Below are 18993 nucleotides of genomic sequence, written 5' to 3'. Positions count from 1 at the left end.
ATTTTCTTTTAGCAGAAAATAGGTGTAATCACTTGTTGTTGTAAAATGTCTGGGCCTTCCAAAGCTCATAGCAATGAGGAGAGACCTTTAGGACTTGATGAACAGTTACCCATGGTCGGTACTTTAATCAGTGTGAATTTTAGTTATTTTTTAATGTCAGTGTTTTCATTTTGCTTAGATATGTTAAAGCCAAGAAAATACAACCTCCAATGTTCTTTATAAGGATGCATTTAAAAGTCTGTTTTAATTAACATAAGGTACTAGAGTTAGATGAACAGAAGTCTTCAGAAGTTTAAAAAATGTAATTTATTAAAATTAGTCAAATTAATATGCATCCAGAGAAGAAAATAGAAGTACCTTATCACTGTTGCCCTCTTGCTCATTTTTCCTATTTTGCACTTAATTACCCTGGGATATAAAGTAAATCTCCAATACCTAGACATTATCGCATAAACATAATATTAGAAAGGGATTTCATGGAAAAAAAATCTTAACTTCCTGACCTTTGAAAGGATACAACTTTGTAGCTTTTTCCCTCACAGGAAAGCTTTGTTTCTTACATTTCTATTATGATGTTGTAAAAACATCATAATTACTAACAGTCTATATTAGAACCTTTGACTGCTGGTGACACCTGTACATTGGAAGTTACCTTGCATTTGTTGCCGTATTCTTGTGGCATGCTACGCAAGTGTTGATATTTATGTTACTTGTCTCATTTTTAGTGTTTCAGTTCTCGTGAGAAGTAGATCATACATTTCCTGATTCTATGCTTACGTTTTATTTTTTTTTCTCTTATGTTCAGTCAAATTCTCTTAAATCTCAGCTCAAAAGATCTATTTACTGGCAGACAGGAGTTGTTTTGGAGAAGTAGTAAATTCGTTCAGGGTGAACTGCTTAGGGTTTGTTCTCGAGCAATAATGCATGGATACAAAATAACATCCCCTCACACTTTTTCCTTTTTAGAGCATCCATTCTTTGTTTCCAAGAGTTAACTTGATCAAAACATCAATGTTCTGCGCAGTCAAAGTGTCCATCCAAATCCAAGCACTTAACCAGACAATGCATATAAGAGAGCACTGACACATTGAGACACACGTCCTTGGTGTTCTGTTACAGTTAATTCAGTTTTTGTTCAAGGCATGAGCTTAAATTGCTTTATCTAAAAGCAGCTTGGATATATAAAATGTTGGGATTGGTTTTTAAATATATTCATAAATGCATTCATAAATGTGAATCCCACTCTTAGTATACTATATAAAAAATATTTTTCTTTTTATAGAACTGACAGTGCATCTACTGACCAAGACAATTTAAAATATTCTGCATCCAGAGACCGGGGCAGTTCTGCCTCCTATGGATTACAACCCTCAAATTCAGCTGTGGTGTCTCGACAAAGACACGATGATATCAGAGTCCACACTGACATACAGAATGAAGAAAAAGGTATATGGATTGCTCTGTTATATATAAAGTAAAAAGGGGACTTCCAAGGACAATGAAAGGCAACAAAATTAAAAGTACTGAAAGTTTGTTATTGTTTTAATAAAAAGCAATATTTGTACAGTTCATTGCCACAGTATATCATGGAGTCCAAAAATTTAGTAGGGATTATGAGAGATTTTCATCCAGAGTTCCTTTTTTGGGGAGGGGGGAGATCAAACCTAATAATCAGCGGACAGAGAATAGAAAGAAATTTTCCATTATTCCAGAATGGCTTACTTTGGAATACAAAACCTTCCTTAAAAAAAACCCTAATGTTGGTTGCTGTTGGAGGTAGGCTACTGGAGTAGATGGATCTGTGATCTGACCTGATCTGGTAAATAAATGATTGTATTTGTATCAGTTGACTTTGAACTAGCCTATACTTTGCCTCCGTATATAGCGTTGAGTAAATCATTTCTCTTCTGTCTGCTTCAGTCTAACTTTATAAATTAGTTCTAATACATATATATCCCACAGGAGTATTGTGAAGGTCGTTTGTAAAGTTATTTGGTTTGGGGGAAGGGGAATATGTTGCTCTTTTGAAGTGGCCTGGTTTAATTCAAGCTTCCAACTATTGTCTGATGGAGTAACTTCTAGATTCTGAATATTTAAAGTAGTGTTGATAAGAATAGACATGTAAAGGGCGGTGGAAATTTATCTTGCAAAATCACTGTCTTTGAGAAAGTTAACTTCCTTTAGATCTGGCTTAAAAGTGAAAAATGTCAAGCATTCATAAAAACACTTATTTGATTCTGAAGCTTATAAAAAACCACTTGCAATTTGTTTTCCTTTCAAAGGTACGAATAGGATAAAAATACCCCAACTGATGTATCTTTTCAATCAATAGATATGGTTAGCAGGAAGGAACATGGTGTGAAATCAGTAGTTGTTTAAGATTCCAAAATTATTTAGACAAGGATTGCATTACCTTAAAAAAACCCAACTTTTTTTTCTATTAATTAGTCCTTCAGTATTAAATGCTAGAATTATGGCATTTTTGAGCACCCAAAAGAGTGCTAGGTATTATTAATATAATACCTGGAGTATGTTCAAATATTAAGGTTCATACATCCAGGAAGTTACTGTTTTGGGAAATACACCTTTAAAGTTTGCTCGGTGCTCTTAGTTGTTCATAGCTGCTGGAATTTATAGGATTTATTTTCCTTTCAGGAGAGAAGCATGATTGGTCAGCTGTGTTTGAATTCTGTTAGATCAGCCGTTTCAACTCATTTATTTTGATCAGACTATCTTCATTTTCAACCTGTTTTAATCAAAAAAGAGATGATGATACTCTTTACTCCAGGCATTCTTAGTTAATTGTCATACCTGTAATTACTAGCAAGTGTGAGATACTGAACAGTATATTCTTCTTAAAACAGCTGGGTTAGGTTTGTACTATTCACCAGACTGTCTAGGTCAAAATATTTCATTTTGAGAACTTGGCCTCTTTTTCTGTTGTAGATAAATCTACCTGGGATGCATTTGTTAAGTTACAGTAAACATTTTGAGTTGCCAGTGCTTAGTTTTGATACTAGAAACTAACAAAATAGAAATCATTTCCAGAAAGCTGGCGTATTCATACCTGTTGCGTTTCAGAACAAGACATCTGGTTCCAGGGGTGGAATAGGAAAAATTAAATTGGATTTTTTTTCTAGGTTTGAAAGTGTCAGTTCTAGGACCTTCTTTATGAAATTCTGTAGGGTGGAAATGACCAAGTAAAATTTCAAGTAGCTGGCCTGGTTAATCTTTCTTTTCATTTAGATGTAAGGGATCTGCAGCTCCACATTCAAATCTGATTCACTAACTGAGTTTTAACTTTTCCAGTGAGAGGAAGTCTGCATTTCTGCATAGCTTTCTGTTCTTTGCTCTGATTGCTGCACCAGTGTTTATAGTCTCGGAAAGAAATCTGTACTTTTCTTTAAAGGTCTGGGTACAGGTGATAGATATGTGTGCTGTAGATAAATGCAGATATTTAACCTGTTTGACACACTGCTTCATTTATAACCTAAACTAATGGCCAGGAGGCTGTGTAGATAATTTTCACAGATGGAGTGTGAACACAGTCAGATGAGGTTCTGTAGGGACAAGTGCTGGGTCCTTCATCTGGGTATGAAGAACCCTCATCATAACTATGTGATGAGTGGTGGTCCACGGGCTGACACTGCATCTGAAAGGAATCTGGGGGTGACAATCGACCAGAGGATGAACCGGAGCCAACAGTGCGGTGAAGTTGCCAGCAGGGCAAATAGAGCTCTGGCGTGTATCGGCCAATGCGTTGCCAATGGATCCACGGAGGGTGCTTCTCCCTCTCTATTCAGCGTTGGTGAGGTCACAGCTGGAGTGCTGCGTTCGGTTCAGGGCACCACACTTCAGGAAGGGTGTGGATAAGCTCGAAAGGGTACAGAGAAGGGCCACCCGTATGATTAGGGGCCTGGAGGACAGGTCTTATGAGGTGAGACTCCAGGAACTGGGTTTGTTCAGTCTGAACAAGAGAAGACTGAGAGGTGACTTGATAGACTCTTGCGAGTATGTCAGGGGCGAACACCAAGACGTAGGGGAGTAACTCTTCAGAAAGACGCACCTCGAGAGGATGAGGTCCAATGGGCACAAGGTAGTTGAGGAAAAATTTAGGCTGGACGTAAGGAAAAACTCCTTTTCCGTAAGGGTATCTAGAATCTGGAACATACTTCCAGCAGAGGTGGTGCAATCGCCAAGAGGAGTCTGGACAAGCACCTCATTGAGCTTGTTTGAGTGCAGCTTCCTCCTGCCCATGGCAGAGGACCAGACTTGATGATCTTACAATCACAGAATAGAAGGACCAGAAGGGACCTGTGTTTTCTCTACACTCACATTCAGTCTTGGCCCAGTAGTAGTCATTGGACACTTGGTGGAGTACTTCAACACTGCCAAGGAAAAATTTTTACTCCTGTAGCAACAGATACGACATGAAGGTTATCTAGGCTATTTCAAGACAAATTATCCTGCATGTTAAGACACAGTTAATGGTTGAAGTTCCTTCAAGGAGAGGGTGCTACATCTCCTTTTTTTCTTCCTGTAGTTAGGTAACTACATTTGATTATGGGGTTGCTTGAGGTTGTTATTTTACACTTAATTATGAAATATGGCAATGTGGATTTTGTTGTAGAAGGTGAAAGTTTGTGGGATGAGTGTGATTTGAGTGCATGATTAGCTGACACCCTCAGTGATATTAGTCTTGAATTTTTGCAGTGGTATGTGATCTTTTGACCTCAAGATATCACAGTTAGAAGTAATTTTCTTTTAAGGAGTGATTTGCACCACTACAGCAAAATAGCTTTAGTGGGCTCTTAGTTGGACCATTGTAGAGTCCTATGGAAATTTCATAATTTCCTGCATTGTCCAAAGAAGAAGCTGTTACAATAGCTTTTTGGGATCACTACAGCTCCATGTTACCCTGTTTATCATTTGGACTTCAGTAGTTGAAGCTTCCTAAATTCTATAGTCTTGCAGACTAATCCCTTTTACAAAGCAACTAATGTAGCTGCTAAAAGATAGTCTGAACAATACTCAGATTTCTTTTTCTCCAATATCTTTATAGTCTGTAAGAGATGGGGTCACGTGAGTTATGTTGCTGGAGGAAAGCCTCATCAATCCTCTAGATGCCTTGACCCAAATCCTGTTCTTTCCTGCATGATTCTGGTGGGTCAGGTAGGAAAGATGCTTTTAAAAGGCTGCCTGCATGGCTTGAAACTTTCTCTCCTTGTTTAAACCTCAAAATTGAGTTCTTGCAAGTTGCACAAAGAATCATGCACAACCAGTAAAACGTTTGGCAGCCCTGTAAGAAAAGGGGCAGAAGAAGCTCCAACACCACAAACTGCTGTAATAGATATGACAAAACAGAAAGATTGGGCTTCTCACTATGTGAATTCTTGGGGAGCTTGGTTCTTTGAGGATGGTTTTGTATGTGGCTGTCATCCTGAGATGTTTTGAACTCCCGGAGGCAGTTCACTACTAAGAAAAGTATTTGCAGCAAATTGGGACCATTATGTCTTCTAAAAGAGGCTAGTATTTCTTCTGGGTAGACTGGCCTGCTGTCAGTGAAGCACCTAGTTAATTTTTAGGATGTGCATCAGATGTTTAATGTGTTTATGTAAGTATTCCTTAAAATGACCATAATTGACTTCTGAGGATATTGATTGGACATATGTTCAAAGGGACCCATTCTATTTTTAAATTGCACTTCATTTGAATGTTTTGCCATCTGTCATTACAAATAACATCTACGTTTGCTAAAACAGAGACTGTAGATTTTCTTCGTTTGATAATCTCTGCCATTTTGTATGCTCTGTAGGCTGGTGTTTGTAGCAGCAGTAGAATTGAAACAAAGTGGACAGGTAAGGAAGACACATGCAGAGTCTGTAGATGGGCCTAGGTATTTTTACTTTCCAGCCAACTCAAAGGACCCCTCTGTATATAAATTGAGAACTAGGGTCTTTTCATCCTTTTTTAAAAAGCAACACTATTTTTTCCTTTTATTGCATTTTTTTAAAATAGGGATTTTGCAATCGGTCAGTTTAAAAAAATACCATAGCGTAGTATTCTTCTGATTTTAACATGAGCTATTGCAAGTCACCATTTAACATAAAGACAAGTACATGATTAAAATAATTCAAAGATGATAAATTTAATAATTAAGAACAAAACTAAAAGACTTCCTAACATAGATACGGCAAAATGATAAATAGGCATCAGCATATTTTGATTTTCAAATCAATGTTTCAACAGGTGGCTACAATGTCAATGGAGGATCTGGGGAAAATACTTATGGTCGGAAGTCGTTGGGGCAAGAGCTGAGAGTTAACAATGTGACCAATCCTGATTTTACCAGTGTTCAGCATGGGAATCGTGCTTTAGCCACAAAAGACATGAGGAAATCACAGGGTAAGAAAGTTGTTTTTCAAAAATACCCATTAATTTTCAGCAATCTCTGTCATGTTTAGTGAGTAAAAGATAAAAGGGTTTTCTTTTTTCCTCTTTTCCCCCCCTTTTTTATGAGTAAGCAATATGTATTGGTTGTTACAATTGAACTGCAAATCTTTAAATATGTGTTGGCTGCAAGTGGAAAACATCCTCTTTTAGAAACAACTATTTTGATTACTAATACTATGCTGGTACTATTACTGCGGACAGGCCTGTACGTGAAGTTACTTTGGAATAGCTATTCCTTAATTTACTTCAAAAGGCAAGAAGGACGAGGTGTACCTACAGTGGAAAAGGGCGGTCTAAACTATTCTCAAACCTATTTAAAGGACTTTTCTGGTCAGAAATAAAAGAACAGAAGTCCTTTAATCATGATAAAGGTGGTTTTGTTTTTTTAAATTCATTTTTAAAAGAACTGTGGTGGAAAGTAGAACTTTTGGAATTGGACAGATAAAGAGATCTCGGAAAAAGAACTGTGCCTGTTTAATCTGAAATTAGATTTGAAAGAGTAAGTGGAGCTATACAGAAGTAGAATATAAATTTAAGTGCAGTTGCTGTCTTAAGCAAAAATTAATTTTCAGATGTAGACTATCTTAAAATATTTGCATTCCTTAGTGCCCATTTTGGCTTCTAACCATTTCATTTGATGTGAATTTCAGAAACATAATTTCTTAGAGGCTCACTTGTGACCTGCTACGGTTCAAGCCAGGTACCACAGAAAATTGCCATGCCGTGGAGCACAGTTTTATATTTATTCTCTTCTTTCCTCCAGAGATGACCATAGAATTGATATTTTTTTTTGCTGCATTTCCTATGAGTCCATGCAATGCACCTGTGCTCCAGTTTCCTATCTTTGGAGCTTAATGATGTATGGAGCATTGGCAGGCAACCTTCAGAGTGCAGCTGCTAGCTCAGCTCAACAGCTAGAGGGTAAAATGGAGTTTCGCAGATCTGAGTGGTCAACTCTATAGCAAGGGTTTCTAGTTCTTAGTGTAGGGGTGGGCAAAATATGGCCCACAGGTCAGATCTGGCCCGCCAAGGGACTCTGTTTGACCTGCAGTGGGTTTCTCAGTCTCACCTGGCCCGTGGTACATGTGGCTGGTGCTGTGGTGTGTGTGTGTGTGTGTGTGTGTGACAGGACAGGGGCAGTATGGTGGCTGGACTCAACTTCCCAGTGTCTCTGCCACCGTCAAACTTTGCCCCACTGTCCAAACATGCCAGCCCATCTGCCCTGTATCCACCACGGGGGGCACTGGACAGAGCATCTAGGCAGCCAGGTTCTTCATGGAGACTGGCCTGAGACCCCTGTGAGCAGGCCATGCTTGGCTGATGAATGGGGTGGGATGGCAGGTGCTGGTTCTCTGGGCAGCGAACGGATCACGGCTCTGCTCCAGGCCCTGGCCCCATGCTGTCGTCTCCTTGTGATCCCGGCTCCACCCACCTATCCTGTTCCCAGAAGCCACGCCCCACCTGCCTGCAACCTCATGCCATCTGCCTGGCCAAGCACGCCCATGCCCTGCCCGCAAGAGTCTCAGGCAGGTCCTCATGGAGGTCCTGCCCCACCACGCAGCCCAACCTAGTCCATAACCACTTACCACAGTTCCTTAAGCCCAAATAATTGCCCAACAGCCCAAATAATTGCCCACCCATCTTAGTGACTCAGAGACTTCATATTTTCTGTCTGTAATATCTCCTGCTGTGACCTAGGTTCCTTCAATGTTCCTCACAGAATATGTGGTCTTTCCCACTTCTTAAGAGCATGGTTTGTAAATAACCAAGAGAAAAGGAAAATCCTGTGCAGCTTCAAAGGAAGACATAACTACAAATCTTTGTGCATTTTGCTTAATTAATGTTTTGTGAGGCCATCCTGGTCAGGAACAGAATGCATGTTAGACCCCTGCAATATTGGAGAAATTGGAGCAAAACAGGAGAGGTAGTCTTTTTGGAGGAAATGGCCATTCTGTAACCAGTCAAAACAAAGTGATCTCCATTGTTCTTTGACTCTGAATCCATTAGAAGAAAATATGAAGCAGTATCCACATGACTCTGACTAAGGCATCTCTTGTTCACAGTCTTAGTTTTTCTTCAGAATCGGGACCGTGCCGGAGATCAGAAGGGGAGGGCGAGCGGTCTTCTTTTTGTGCTGAGCTAAAAAGGGAACTAAGTTTTGCTTTTGCAGCAAACAGCTCTCTGGAAAATAATCTGGTTCTTCCATCCAGGAAGAACTTGCCCTTATAGGAGTTGCCCTATCAAGATTTTACTAAAATCTAGGAGGACTTCTTATTGGTGGTATTCTTATGGGATATTCCAAGAGTATCTTATTGGTGTCTTTTCTGGTTGTTGGAAGATACCAATAAGATACTTGGGGAACATAATTTACAAAATTTTCAGTTCAAAATAAAAATGAAGGTTTAGCATACTAGTAAGGCTCAAATACTATATTAATATCAATCAGAACCACTTAATAAGATTTTACAAATGCAAGGTTTTCACTAAGATGAGCTGGATGAAGATGGATCTTCTTGGAGAGCACATTTCTACTAATCATATCCTCATATTAACGAGATAAACACTTTCTTAAAATGCAGGTGTCAAGACACTTGGATAAGCAGACTCCCAATTATTTGGTAGATTAGCAATTTGGTTATCCATTGTTGTTTTAATGCAATAGTGAAGGCATATGCTGAAAATTCATGTTATAATGTGACTTGTGGAAGTCTTGCTGCAAACTCACCTCCCCTATTCCACTTCTGCATAAAGAGACCCAAGAGGGTTTATTTCCAAAGTGACTCAATATTTCATAATTCCACTGTCTTTTTGGCACTGTCAGTCAAACACTGTGCAAATCCTTCTTATCCAAAAAGAAATATGTGACCTATTTTAGATACTGGTAGGGTAGTTATGAGTTCAGATCTTAAGGCTAGGGACAGATGTTACACATAAATGGGTATAAGCGATTGGAAACAGGTTCAAATTTGTAATGCAACAAAAGTTCAGTGCGTATAAACCACTTTCAAAATGGCTGAAGCCAGTTTAAGATACACCTGAATGGATGTAGAATCAGACTTAACTGATTTAGGTTAAATCAGTTTATTGAACTTCTGTTCCAGATCTCCTCCAGATTAAAGCTAACCCACAGTCCCCCAACATCCCAGGTTGCTTTCCACCTCCTCTGCAACAACCCACCCCTCAGAGGGTGAGTGGGTAGCTTTGGACCAAGCTGCCTGCTTCAGGCAAGCAAAGAGGTGTGCTTTAGTACCCCCAAACTTCTGGCCTGGGCTACTGCAGGCATATGGCTGCATTTCTGGAATCAAAAGTGAATGTCTGTTCACTTGCTTATTGGCTCAATCTATGCAGCTTAGACCAACCTGCAAAGACTGAATCCATTCAGCCTTGGGCTATTTGACTGTCTGTACTTAGCGTGTAAATCAACCATTTTATTTAGGGTCTTTAAAAACAGAATTTTTGCTGAGGTTTTATGCTGTATGTATGCATAAGTAATAGCTTCTGTCCAAAAAGTTGTATCCTAATTAGACAAAACAAAAAAGATCAGAAAAAGAACTGGGGTGAACTCTATTTTATAGATTACAAACTTGTTATTGTTCTTAATTACTAAAACAGTTAATCATTGCATTCCAAACCAGCTGCTAAAATTTGATTGGTAAGCTCTTTGCATCTTAGTGTATTGCAGAATAGATAGGTTTTAGATACCTGAAAACTAGGACTGTGTGAAGCTTTGGTCGCTGACTTGGTTCGGCTTGATTCGGTGGGCGAATCTGAATCGAATCAGGAAACCTTTTAACCTCCTGAATTGAATTGGAACCCTCTGAATTGATTCAGAGAGATTCGAAAAGATTTGGCGATTCAGACATAGACACAGCTTTAAATGTTTTTTCTACATACCTCAAGGTACCAGGCGGCTCGTGAATGCTGTGATGGCGGGGGGGTGGAGCATCCCACAGGAGCATGGGGGGCTCCCCAGTGCGCTCAGCAGCAGACCTGGAAGTGGACCAGAAGCAGTTCCGATCCACCTCCAGGTCCGCTGGGGAATGTGCTGAGGGCCTTACCCCTCACCCCCCCGCTCGGCAACTGTGCCTCTTGGGTCTGGGGAGGCACCCAGGGTCACCCTGCGGCCGAGCCAGAGGGGCACGGGGGGGCTCCCCAGCGTGCTCCCTGACAGACCTAGAAGTGGACTGGAAGTAGTTCTGGTCTACTTCCAGGCTTACCACTGAGCGTGGGGGGGGCCCCTGCGCTCCTGTGGGACACTTCATCTGCCCCAGCATTGCAGCGTTCACAAGCTGCACCTGGTACCTCGAGGTATGTAGAAAATACATTTAAAGCTGTGTCTATGTCCAAATCGCTGATTCTCTGAATCAGCATCGAATCTTTAGACTCGGATTCGGCTGAATCGAATTGGGGACAATCAACGAATTGAATCACTGTCCCTGATTCGGGCCGAATCGAATAGGGCCAGTTTCGCACATCCTTACTGAAAACTTCTTTAATTTAGTAGATAGACTCTCCCTTAACATCTAGCATCTGTATCCAAAGTGAAGATGTTTTATAGTAAAGGTATTTTAAGTTGAAGAACTCTGTTTTCCTGTCCCTGCAGAAGGATCTTCCATTTACAAATCAGAACAGTTAACTTTTGTTTCTGTTGTTAACCCAGTATACATACAATTAAGTTTATTTCAGCCTTGGGAGTTAAATTGGCAGGCTGTTCAATGGCAGGTTTAATCTAATGCTTTAATCCAATGTTCAGCTTCAACGCAACGAGAATGTGGAAGATCCATTATAGGATCCACTGGAAGAGAAGAAACTTTCAGTTAGTTTAACCCATTTTCCTATTTAGATTGTTTTGAGTTATGGGTTAATTTTGAAATAAAAATTGGTTGTGTTTTTCCCCCAAGAAAAAGCTGTGCTTTTAAATGTAACTATGCATTTGAAATTAGTTTTCTTTATGAAACCAAAAATGCATATGTAGATAATAAACTTATTTTTCAGAGCGATCGTTGTCTTATTCTGACGAGTCTCGACTGTCAAATCTTCTTCGGAGGATTACTCGGGAAGACGACAGAGACCGAAGACTGGCTACTGTAAAGCAATTGAAAGAATTCATTCAGCAACCAGAAAACAAACTGGTTAGTGATGTTATGTTGTCTCTTGATGCTGAAATGTGTGCCTATGTATTTGTTTTTTTTAATCTGTTCTTTTTGAAAAGGTTTGACTATTGAAATTGTGGGTAGGCAAAATTTCCTAGTCGATGCTTCTTATGGGAATTATTTCTAGGTCATGGTTTTTGTGGCATTTAGGAAATGATTTATTGTTTGATTTACTTAAGACATTTGCCTCAAAGCAGAATCACTGAATGCCCAAACTCTGGATATAAATGTGATATTGATTGTGCAGTAGACAATTTACTTTTTCTCTTGACTGCTCCCAGAAATATCTTCTAGGTATACTTAAGTGCAGTTTTTACTTGAATTTAAACTGTCCTGTTGCTCAAATTGGCTATATTTTCAACTGTATCTTTAATCTATACGGACTGCATAGCCATAGCATGGACCAGGTCTGTCAAGTTGACTAGAAAAAGCTGAACTGTAGATGTGGGGAGTACTGCCTATAAAGAGCACCATGCGGGGATCCAGAAGCACCTTCCTTGACTGAATTTGTGAACCAGCTTGACACAAACATTGTTGTCTCCTTCAAGCTTCCAAGATGTCATGCACAAGGATCGTGAGCTAGAGTCATGTGAAATCTGTGCAGTGGATTTTTTTTTTTTCAAAAGATGGGCATTTCCTCAACATCCGCCTCTTATTATTTTTTAGAGGAAAGGTGTAACCACAGAAGGACCTTCCCTTTCCCACTTCCATGGCTCACGGACAAGTTAACAATCTTATCACTAGTTTTGTAATATCATTTGTACTTCATGAACCTATCCATCACTGGAAATAGATAGTTAACGACTTGTGCAGTCTCTGCTACAAACCAGGCTGAAAGCCAGATATACGGGGTGAGGTCATAAGAAAGTTCTAGATGGAAAGTTATTTTGCTGCAATGTCTTTAGTAACTTTGTCCAATTAGGAAAGAAGGGTATAGCAAGGTATATTTGATTCTGTCTGCAGCTGACTAACTTTACTCTTAACCCTGGCTGTAGACTAATAGTATTTCAGTACCTCTCCTGCAGTTGTTACATGGATGATGTCCCAGCAGTAGCCCAAGTTAAGGTCATGTTTGTGGTTATTTAGGTCAGCGGCCAGAACAGGCAGATTTCCAGTTTGCATGTGGGAAGTCAGAGCTCTGTCAGTACAACCAGTGTTTTAATCTGGGGAAAAAAACCTGAGCTCTGATAGAGACAACACAGGAATACTGTTTGTCACAACAGAAATAATGTTTTCTGTAGAGTGTAGCCTGGATTCATCAGAATGACCACTGGTAAAAACAGTTCTGGTTTGGGCTTCATGAATGTTGTGCCGGAAGCAGCAAATGTTTTGCTTCCACTGACTAACTGGTAGACACAATAATAACTCTACAGTTTCACTTTGCAGTTTATAAAGGTACAGCATTTGACCTCATGTGTGAGACTCAGCAAACTTGTAAATATTTACTTATTGGTGAGAGATTGAACCTTTGAGAGGGAAAGCATATAAACAGGATATTTTGCAGTCCTCGGTCTCCATAGTAATCAATGCTCAAAAACAGCACCAGAAGCAGTCTCATAAATATCTCCCTTTTAAAGTTAAAACCAAAATAGTAATGTGGGACACCCTCTTTAGTAAGGATGTCACAAATTAGCCCCACAACTTTTCCCCATGCAGATAAGGCCTAAATCAGTCGCACTTAAGCAGAAATCAAAAGTTTTGTAGATACCGTTGTTAAATATTTTTCTTGCAAAATAAATCATGTTTTATCTTGTTAGTCCTCTGAACTTCAGGTGTAAGTTTAGTTTGCTGAGCTTTTCTGGGCTATCTTATGGACACTTCATGTCATTAACCTTTTGAATAATGTGTACGTTTTTTCTAGATGTGTGAGAGGTTAACACTTCACCAGTATACCAATTTGAGGAGCATGGAATGGAAATTAAGAACAGTAGCTATGTAGTTTGCTAGCAGCACTGTCAGATTTTGGAGCTAAGGCTTAATAGTTCTAGAAAGACGAGGATCTCATAAGGTCTTCATACACAGAATATTGGTTCAAGCTCCCATTGGATATTAGTTAAAGAGTTCTCCTGTACTCCTGTACGTTTTTTCTAAAAGCTGTGCTGCCTTAAAATCCTGAGAAAGTTGTGACGTATTCTGTTTCCATGTGTAATTTCCTAATGAGAAAATTCGGATAACAAACTGTCCTATAACAAGGACGGAGGCATAATAGAATAAAGTCAGTGTCTTCCGTCTCTCGCTTCAACCCAACCCAAGTTTCTTCTGTCATGTCATGCAAAGTTTACATTAGCATGAAACTTTGAGAATATACTTGAGTGCAGTATTTCTCACAACATCCTGGCAGTGCCATTCTGATGCGTCCTTGCGCCAGTTCTTGTGGTCTACGCTTTGTTACCAGTCACAATCCTACGTGTCTAGCATCAAGAAACTCTTTCTTCTTGTAACTGGCTCATGAGAGTCCTTTCAGTCCCTCTCCACAGTGTCAAACCATTAATATTTTAAAGGGAAAATACTTTTTACTTCTTCCTAGAGGCAGAATCTGTCTAAGCAATTTGAGGATGACTATGTGGTATTTTGAGGGAACGGATCACAGTAACTCTGGTCATTTTATGAAAGGGAATGGTATTTGTCAGAATGTAAGATTTTTTTTTTTTTTTTTTTAATGGCCCAAAAGCATGTTGGAAGGTAATCACTGAGTCTCAAAAAAAAGAAAAAAGAAAAAGCGAGTCTGTATTAGGGGTGCACCAATAGAGATTTTGGTGACTGATACTGATAACTGATTTTTAAGGAGCATATCTGCCGATATAATCCAATTTCCAATACGGCTGCATGCAGCTGGTAAGTCTGTGGTAAAAGGGGGTGGGGGAGGGAAGGGGCTTGAGGGTGCAAAGATCAAGGCTCATGCGGTGAGGGAGGGAGTGGGGCTGGGGTAGGTGCTGCCCTGCTGGGGTGGAGCAGGTGCTGGACGGAGCCGTGGCTCGTCTAGGGGGCGTGGAGGGGGGCGGCTCCCACCGCTTGTCCAGGAGGGGTGGGGGGGTGCCTCCAGATCTGCACTGGGGGGCTGCAGCCACCCCAAATTTGGCCATAGCCACCCCCTCCCAGCACTGCTGCCACCCACCTCGAGCACAGCGTGGCCCCCAGCCCACAGCTGCAGCCTTCCTGGCCCGCCCTGCACAGATCCAGGGGCACTCCTGGTACATCCCTCCTGGATGAGCAGCATGCCGCGGCGGCCCCCCCATGCCCCTCTGATGAGCCACAGCACAGTGCCTACCCCAGCCCTATTCCCTCCCCTCTCCCCTTTTACCACAACAGAGTTACCAGCTGTATGCTGCCAGGCTCTGCTTCTTTCTGCCTGTGTGCTGTGCTGCGGCTGCGCATGCACACAGGCATTTATCAGCCAAATTATTGGCCACATCAGGCCGATTTCCAATATAGTAATTTTTCTTCATATCGGTGCCATCCGATATTGGGCCGATGTATCAGTGCACTTCTAATTTGTATTCTTTTTTTAAAAACCTGCCAGGAGGGTATTTTTGCTAGATAATATCTAACAGTATTCTAGTTAGAGCACTTTTGTTTGCATCTTTGTTTGTATCAAAAATGTTTGGTGGTGTGTCACGCTGAAAACATGTTGTGGTCAATATGGATGATTCCTGTTTTATTGGTATGTGGAAGGAACATCTATAGCAGGTTTGGCCTTTCAGCAGATCCTGCAAAATTTGGGCTTATCTATAGGAAAACCAAGTATTTGGGGTATGGATTAGGAAATGAGGAATTAGTCCCTCCATTGACAAAGTGAAGGCCTTGGTAGGATCCCCTGTACCTAAGACGAAAAGGCAACTAAAGTCAGTCTTGGGATTGGCAAGCTATTACTGGTACTGTATTCCACTGTTCTTGGCAGTTACAGCTCCACTAAGAGAGAAGCTGTGCAAGCCAGCACCCAGGGAAGTGGTGTGGTTCAGCATGTTCAGATGCCTTTTGAGAGATAAAATGAATACTATGCATTATTTCAGTGCTGTGCAATCTGGGTTTTAGTTGGAGGTTTGTTCTATAAACAGCAGCCTTGAAGTGAAGCCTTGGGACTGTTCTGTCTCTAAACTTTGAGGATGGAGAACACCCAATCTCGTATATGAGTAGAAAGCTCCTTCCCCAAGAACAAAAATGCACAGTAAGAGGAGTGTCTTGCCATAAAGTGGGGGTTGAGACCCTCTGATATTATCTCTTTGGGTTCCCCTTTTTTCTGGTTACAGATTATGCCCCCTTAACAAGGTTAAATGTAATGCAAAAAGCCAATGCCAGACTGATGCAGAGGTACCTGGCATTACAACCCTACTCTTTTGACAACTGCCACCAGTCAGAAACTGCATGTGCCATTGTGGACTTCTTGTGGGATGGAGTGGGGATTAGATATGGAAGAATGGGTTGCAGACTCCACTCTTGGGGAAGTGGCAGGGGGAAGATGTGTAATGGGGCGGTCTGTCCCTTTACGATGGAGTAGGCAGCCTCCTTGAGAGCCCAGCTGCAGTGCATGTGGGTCCAGAGTGTGTCCTGCTAGGAGCTATGGAAAGCTCCCATGAGAGTAAGCAGGAGAGGGGAAAGCAAATGGTGAGTTCAGCTTCCTTCTGCCAGAAGAATCCAGTCTGCTGGGCAGAGAGCCAGAGCCAAAGGGTTCCTCGTCCAGGGCCTGAGAGGAGAAGAAGGGTTTCGTTTTGTTTTCTATTTGTTTGCTTTTGTGTAATTTAAGGGAGGGCTGAGTTATTTCAAGGACTAGCTGAGGAGCTGCTCAAGGGGCAGAGCCAGTCTGCAAGGGCCAGCAGGTGAACCAGACTGCTTTCATACATATGCTCCCAGCTTTTAAATTCAGTAGGCTTATAAATAGCCTTTTCTTACAGAAAAAGATATTGCTTAATCCATTTTAAAGTTAGGGCCATCTAAGGAAATGTATTTATTTATTTACCTGAGCGTTTTTAACTAATCAATGAATTGTTTTACTGATTATCTCTTATGCTTAGTACAGTAATGTGTGTGCTGTAGAAGACAATGTTGGAGAAAATGATGGAAGACAATGAGTGCGAACTGTTTAGCACAGTGCTTCATAGCAGTTTGCTAATATGCTTGCCTAGTATGAAGCACAATCATGTAGCACGATATTGTATAGCTGCCAAATATAGTTTGTGCCTCTCTATAGTGGCCAGCAAAAGCAGCGTAGCATCCTGTTAGCAAATGTAGGTGCTAACAGTATTTTAATGCAAGTGTAGTTGGGATTGTATTGACAATCGTGACAGTATTAAATATATATTCTTTAACTTATAGGTTCTAGTTAAACAACTGGATAATATCCTGACTGCCATACATGATGTGCTTAATGAAAGGTAAGTTGAAATAAGATAGAAAAATTTAGTCCCTGAGACACTGTCAACTTCAGTTTTTCAAAGTGAACTACTTCCCAAACAACCATTTCCTGGTAGTGTGTGTTAAATGTTCTGTCTCGCTTTAAAATCATTAAAAAAGTAAGTTTTTTTTCTACCTCTGATTATAAGAATTAACAAGATCTACTTTAAAAAATTTTTCTATTTGGTAGCATTTCATTGGCATGATAATATTGTAATAAGGTTGGATTAAAAAAAAATGCTTCAGGCAGTTGAATGTCAAATCTCAGTGAGGCCTATCAAAAAATCCCACTGTATTGCTAAAGTATGAAAGTGACAGATGCCTTGGGTGTCTGTCAGAAGGAAAAAAAAATGGTTATCTTGGTATTTTGTTAACAATAATACAGATTTTCATGCAAAGACAAGACTTCTGTATTCCAGTTGTGCCCCTTTGACTAAACAGCAGTCATTGACATACTTTTTTCATGTGCAGTGTAGGAAGCGTTAGTTAAAATAAGTTTTAGCATGAATATCCATTGGCAACTAGAAGTAGCCTCACTTTTTCTTTTCTTTTCTTTTTTTTTTTTGTGGTGGTCATCACAACAAAGTGTTGCTTTGGGGGCTTACCAACATGGTATATCTTGCATATTGATAGTACTACTTCTAATCTGTCCCATCTGTCAAAGGTATTTTCATATAGCAATTCACTTCCATCATTCCTAATTTCTCCATGTATATTGGACTGACTAACATCTAGTAAAAGTCACCCATGACCCTATTCACAGCGGGTGTTTTAAATAAGCCTTCAGTTAACATCATGTTTCAAATGTGAGATCTTCCAGCAGACCACGTGAACATATTCCACAAAATCAAAACAACAGAGGTTTAGTTGGCTTCTAACAAGATTGCAAACTTTCCTGTTTTATCCGTCTCTACCTTGCAGTTTTTCAACTTTTTGCCCCACAACTTTATATAGTAGTTCTTTGCACAGTTTCTGTAGACACCCTGATTCACATTTTACCTCTGTCACAAAGAAAGACAGCAGAACCGCAGAAAGGAAGTATATTTTTACTTGTTAAAATCTGAAGAATTAATTGAAATGATAGATTATTGATTTGAAGAATTTATGTAGCACTTGAAAGAAATATCTGTTTGTTGTGAGTGTTGGGAAGTCCATATTTGCATTAGGTAGTATTCAAATATGTTCTTACAAGGGATATAAAACTTCAAGGTTTCTGGGTTTATGAAACAAGTATGTGCTGATTGTTGGTTAAAAAAATTCTGAGACTAATTTATTCAATCATTGTCCATGATGGGTCATCCTTTGGGATACTTAACTGCTGTTAGAAGCAGAATACTGAAGTAAATGGAAGTACTGAAGTAAGTGGATTTATCCACTCTAGTAAATTCTCTGCTTGTAAAGAATTAAAATACTTTGTACCTTTTAGATGCAGCGCATTTAACTTCTATACAGTAGTTTCTGGATCAGTCACTTCTATTGTACTGTGCTTTTAGCTGTCAGAATTAATTAGCTGAACTCTGTTAAGTTTTTAAATTTGCACATAAAGTACTGGAACTTCATTATCACCTCAAAGCAATAATTATTCCTTAGAAGGGTGAATAACGAAGAGTGAGATAGGAGAAACCCAAGATTTGTTCACCTGAGTATCTACATTTATTAATGTACAGATTACAGAAAACAAGCTTGGTACCTGTGTACTATTATATGAAGTAAAATATATACTATTTATGGACATAATTTGAAATACGTTATTCTCCAAAGCTCCTCCCCCCCCCTCCCCCCCCCCGGCCCAACAGGCAACATACATTCAAGGAAAAGCTAAATTTAAAACAATGGCCAGCTGTAAACTCTCATGCTTTTGTCAGAGAAAGCAACTTCCAGAACAGATCTCCCATTGAGGAGATGGAGCCACAGATGAGAGCGAGCTTGCTTTGCAAGGCATCTAGATGAGAACTGAAATCAATTAAGCCTGACGTATGTGGGGCATGTAGTAGGATTG

At 40.1% G+C, this 18993-nt stretch overlaps 1 protein-coding gene across 4 annotated transcripts in view; it reads left to right on the top strand.

The window, feature by feature from the left end:
* The first annotated feature begins 1286 nt into the window (after positions 1-1286).
* Positions 1287-18993, top strand: part of SMG1 (SMG1, nonsense mediated mRNA decay associated PI3K related kinase) — an 82718-nt gene continuing 65011 nt past the window's right edge. For 2 of the 4 annotated variants that reach the window (XM_025216285.1, XM_025216284.1), the window contains exons 1-4: positions 1287-1446; positions 6250-6405; positions 11449-11585; positions 16917-16975. In XM_025216285.1, coding sequence (XP_025072070.1) covers positions 6390-6405; positions 11449-11585; positions 16917-16975 — 212 coding nt within the window. In that variant the 5' untranslated portion in view covers positions 1287-1446; positions 6250-6389. Of the gene's footprint in view, positions 1447-6249; positions 6406-11448; positions 11586-16916; positions 16976-18993 lie in introns of those variants that run through there. The other 2 variants (XM_025216287.1, XM_025216286.1) reach the window with 2 other exon arrangements.

The sequence above is a fragment of the Alligator sinensis genome, unplaced genomic scaffold (genome assembly GCF_000455745.1).
Source record: "Alligator sinensis unplaced genomic scaffold, ASM45574v1 scaffold980_1, whole genome shotgun sequence".
In the NCBI taxonomy this organism is placed as follows: Eukaryota; Metazoa; Chordata; order Crocodylia; family Alligatoridae; genus Alligator; species Alligator sinensis.
The sequence above is the reverse complement of the archived record's forward strand: the minus strand, read 5'-3'. Positions and strand labels throughout refer to the sequence as shown.